We start from the raw sequence: 4,474 nt of genomic DNA on the forward strand, positions 1-4,474 counted from the left end.
CTAGTGGTAAGTTGAATCAAGGTGCCAGAAGACTGCAAACATGTTACATTGACTTGATGTGCTGAATTAACTTAGAGTATTTAATTAAATTGCCAAAAGCAATCGTGCACTAACTTTGAAAGAATTAAACTAACTGCCTATCAAATGTATTAACATTGTTAACAAGAACAGGCATTTAAAATGAGATTTGTTTCATTAATTAAGTTTTAATTTCCTTCTGTTAACTTTACCTGTTTCTGGATAATGTCACTTTGATTAGAAGCCTGAAGGGTGTGCTCACGTTTAATTTCTATCTGTTGCTGCTTTTTCTTCTGTTGCTGCTCCCTGAGCTGCTGAACTCTCTGCAGCTGCTCCTGAACACTAGCTGCTTGAACTGTTACCACATTCTGAATCTGGTGAGCCTGTACTGGGCTAGTTTGTTGGATCTGAATAGGTAACTGAAGCTTGATCTGCTGGGGCACACTGCCTTGTTGGGCTTGTATCTGAGCCACAACATGTGACTGAAGCTGAGAGAGAACTTGGACTTGTTGCTGAAGCTGAGGCACTGTAATAACTTTTGTTGGAGGCTGCTGAAGTTGCAGCTGAGGACGAGTTGGGGATTGCACAGGAACCTGATTTAAACTTTGAGTAGTTGGAAGGGTTGAGACTGAAGTCTGAACCTGAGGTTGTGATTGCTGCAGCTGAGCTTGAATTTGTATGGGAGCATGGGGCTGCATCTGAATCTGTTGTTGGGTTGTAGTCTGCACCTGAGCTGGTTGCTGAGGCTGCACTTGGGACTGGCCTTGTGGAAGGATTGCAGTCTGCGGCTGACTCTGGACTTGCACTGGAGATTGCCCTTGAGCCTGGGTCTGTGCTGGAGACTGAACTGGAGATTTAGATGATTGTGCTTCAGGTGTGACTGGAGAGCCAACAGATGCTGGAGTCTGAGATTCAGGCTGGGTCTGAGTTTCAGGCTGAAGCGCTGGCTGAGGTGCCTGTGGCTGGGCCAGAGGCACAGGCTGAGTACTCTGGTTCTGCACGTGAGGCTGGGCTTGCTGCTGACTCTGAGGCTGTGGCTGAATTGGCGGCAGCGCTGATGTTGGCTGTGCCTGTAGAGCTTGCTTCTGTTCCCCTGTAGCTGTGAAGGATAAAAAGTATTCCATTCATTTCAAATGACAAGTCTATGAGCATTACTATTTTGAACCTTTTAGAATTACTGTAAAGCTCTATGTGGAAATTCAAGAGATTTTTAAGCTTATAATACACTTCCAACAAATTTACTGTAATAACAGACTATCTCCGACTGCATAAGAACTCCCATGCAACTGAAATTGAAGCTTTTTTCCTGTTGAACAGAAAAATGCTTACCTGAGGTTGAAGTAGAAACTGTTGTTGTAGTTGTGCTAGCTGTAGTAGCAGCTGCTGGTAGTGGGGTGAAAAGAAATCTCTGAATTGTACCATTTGGCATAGCTGCTTGCATAAGCTGTTGTCCTGGACCAGGTATTACAGTCACACCCTGAGGGATTAATTGTAATTGACCAGTAGTTTGACCTTGTCCCTGAATTACCACAGTTAATCCTTGACTGCCACCCTAAAAAAAAGTTAATATTGATGTGTTAGTGATATATTTCTTAGACAGACTTTGCTGAAAATCAGAATAATTAGGGGTTTGGATTTCAGAATTCAGTACTTTTACCACATACCACATTCCTAAAATCCAAAACTAACATCTGAGATCATGAAATACTAAAATGTTCATTCAACAATTCCATTATCAACAGATTACTGGGTGGTTGGAGTTAGTTACACATATTTTCATCCAAATACTGACAAGAACTCTAGCCAGAAAGCAGCCACAATGGAACATCTTTGTTCCTAGAATTTACAAGCAATACAGAGCATGGATAATTTTAGACATACTATTAATTACTTTCTCAAGAATCCCACCAGTTTGTGTAAAATTCTCTGCACTGAAAACATTTCTTAACTGCTTATCAGATCATACCCAACTGTCAACTTTCATGACTGACTGTTCAGTCTGTAATGTATTGTGAATTTCTGTTGCTTAAGCTAACACTTAGGCAGCTCATGACATCACTCTTAACTCAGTGATGGAGACGGTAGGGTATTGTCCCAACACCTAGATGCAGAATTCCGCATTTTGTGACCCCATAGAACAGAATAAGGTCCCTACAAAAATCCTTCTGAGTCTTTTGGTGTGGAAATGAACTGATTCTTGTTCCACATATAAGAATCTTATCTGGCAACAAGCAGCCTGTCCATTACAATCATTTACGTATATTATTTATAATCTGAAGAATAGGTATTGTGGTAACTCACAGAAGTCTGTTTTTACCCTATGCTTGACTCTCAAATTATTTTTTTGCCAACAGACCTTCATGATCTGAGCAGAAGCTGTAAGAACTTTTTCCTCCTCCAGTTCCAGATACTGTAATTTTTCCTCTGAGACTCTGGATAGCATGAATAAAAACTAAATCTTCACACAAAATCAAAAGACAAGGAACGAACATTACGTTCTGAAGGTCTACAAAACAGGCTATACAAAATAATTAATGTCCCTTACTGCTATTAATGCAAAGCCTTTTTTCCATACTGCTAAACTTTCCTGATGCTAGTTACATTACTGGGTAATACAATAGGAAGAGATATATAAAACTTAACTTATACTATTTACGATTCTTTCAGTCTGTAATTATGCTATCGGTCATCCTAAATAAAGGCTGAAACATAAATTTATGAGCAAATACACTACACTGCTGAAATCCAAAGGCTTGATAAGATGTATCATAAGTATTAGCACATTTTCATGCCCAGAGGTTGTAAAATATTTTACCTGTCCTTGTGTTAGTTGTGTGAGTTGGGCCATAGTAAGTTTCACTTGTCCCTGCTGAGGACGAGGAGGCTGCGATGTGGTTTGTGGCTGTATTTGCTGAGGTGGTGTTCCAGGACTTGTGACGGTCTTCTGTCCAGCACTGGTAGAAGCTGTGCTGGTACTAGAAACTGCTGTTGAGACAGGCTGACCCCTGATTATTTGAGTCACCACTTGCTGTGTCTGACCTGTAAGAGAATAATTTGGGATAAGAAACACGTTTCCAACATTTTAACCATTAGCACAGCAAACCTCCGAGTCACAACAACTTGCAATAGTGTATAATCAGACAAGTGAAGCAAACGCTGCAGTTTGCACATCAATTTTCTTTACAAACCATTTGTCTGTGTGGTTGACTGAAAAATGTCTGCAAAATGTTTTCTATTTTAATTCAATTCACATACTTACGAGGACTTCAAACACTCAGCTTGCCTTCCAAAAAAAAAAAAAAAAAAAAAAAAAAAAAGCCTTTCTCAATGCACAATTATTCCAAACTTTTTTGTTTGTTTTCAAATGAATGGACTTAAAAATAAGTACTAGATTTCCCAGTGTCAATCATGAACAACCCTGACAAAGCCTGCAACTAACACATTCAAAAGCCAGAAGACGCACTTGTTAGAAGTCAAGCATCAAAATGAGGTATTTTTGCATTGGGACATATGATAGAGAAAGTATTTATGAAGGAACAAACCATGGATTTCACACTGGAAATTTAAATATTAAAATGAACCTACTGGCTGGAAGAATACCTTGTTGCACCACTAAAGGTGTTCGAATGATGGTCTTTCCAAGCGTTGACTGCTGAAGTGGTGTCCGTATTACTGTCATACCAGGGCGGAGGGGTGTCCCTTGCACTACCTACATACACCAAAAAGGAGAGCATATGTAAACTTTGTGAAAAAAGCCACTGGGATATGCCCTGAAGTTGTTGGGTTGTTTGTTTTTTTTTTAATATAGTGAGAAATAACAAGATGCAAGCAGATCCAATATTTTTTCATCTATGCCCACACCGCTAAGGCTTACCAAGCTCTAAACTATTAATTTTTCCAATTGGAGAGAGTTGTTGTACCTCCTTGGAATAAAGGATCCATAAACACTATTGCTGAGATGAGCCAAAAACATTGAAGCGACTAGACAGAACTTTTAATATCTGCCAATAACTTAAAATATATGCACCCACATTTTTTTGCATTAAATAATCAGAAAAACATCTTACTTGTGAAGTACTTGTTGTTCCCAACGTCCCTGTGGTATTTGGCCTAATGGTTACAGTCGCTGTCCTTGGCTGGAATGAAGTAAATGTTTGACTTGCACCTGTAGTTGATGGAATGATACCCAATACCTTTTGCTGAACTTGAACAACACCTAATTAAAGAAAAATTGAGAATTCATTAATGACATAATTGCCAGCAAAAGAAGTAAATGCAACTCCAGCATGGCATTTAGAAATCAGTCTCCAGGTTTCTAGAACACCTTTGAGTCTTTCAACATTTCTTGGGAGAACCTTTGTCATATTGTAAAAAGAAGCAGCATTATACGTTGTCGATAGTCCAACTACATTTTAAGTTAAGAAATAGGTATTTTAGAAAAGATTAAGGAAAGAGT

The 4,474-nt window shown here is 39.2% G+C and overlaps 1 protein-coding gene across 1 annotated transcript in view; it reads right to left on the bottom strand.

Moving 5' to 3' along the window:
* Positions 1–230: 230 nt before the first annotated feature.
* LOC104075246 (nucleosome-remodeling factor subunit BPTF-like) overlaps positions 231–4,474 on the bottom strand; it is a gene marked incomplete at its 3' end in the record, with an annotated part of 42,619 nt that continues 38,375 nt past the window's right edge. The window contains exons 19-23 of the mRNA XM_009575679.1: positions 4,086–4,234; positions 3,619–3,727; positions 2,834–3,057; positions 1,348–1,570; positions 231–1,117 (exon numbers count right to left, since the gene is read on the bottom strand). Of these exons, the coding sequence (XP_009573974.1) occupies positions 231–1,117; positions 1,348–1,570; positions 2,834–3,057; positions 3,619–3,727; positions 4,086–4,234 (1,592 nt within the window). The remainder of the gene's footprint in view (positions 1,118–1,347; positions 1,571–2,833; positions 3,058–3,618; positions 3,728–4,085; positions 4,235–4,474) is intronic.

Source organism: Fulmarus glacialis, unplaced genomic scaffold, assembly GCF_000690835.1.
Source record: "Fulmarus glacialis isolate BGI_N327 unplaced genomic scaffold, ASM69083v1 scaffold16334, whole genome shotgun sequence".
In the NCBI taxonomy this organism is placed as follows: Eukaryota; Metazoa; Chordata; class Aves; order Procellariiformes; family Procellariidae; genus Fulmarus; species Fulmarus glacialis.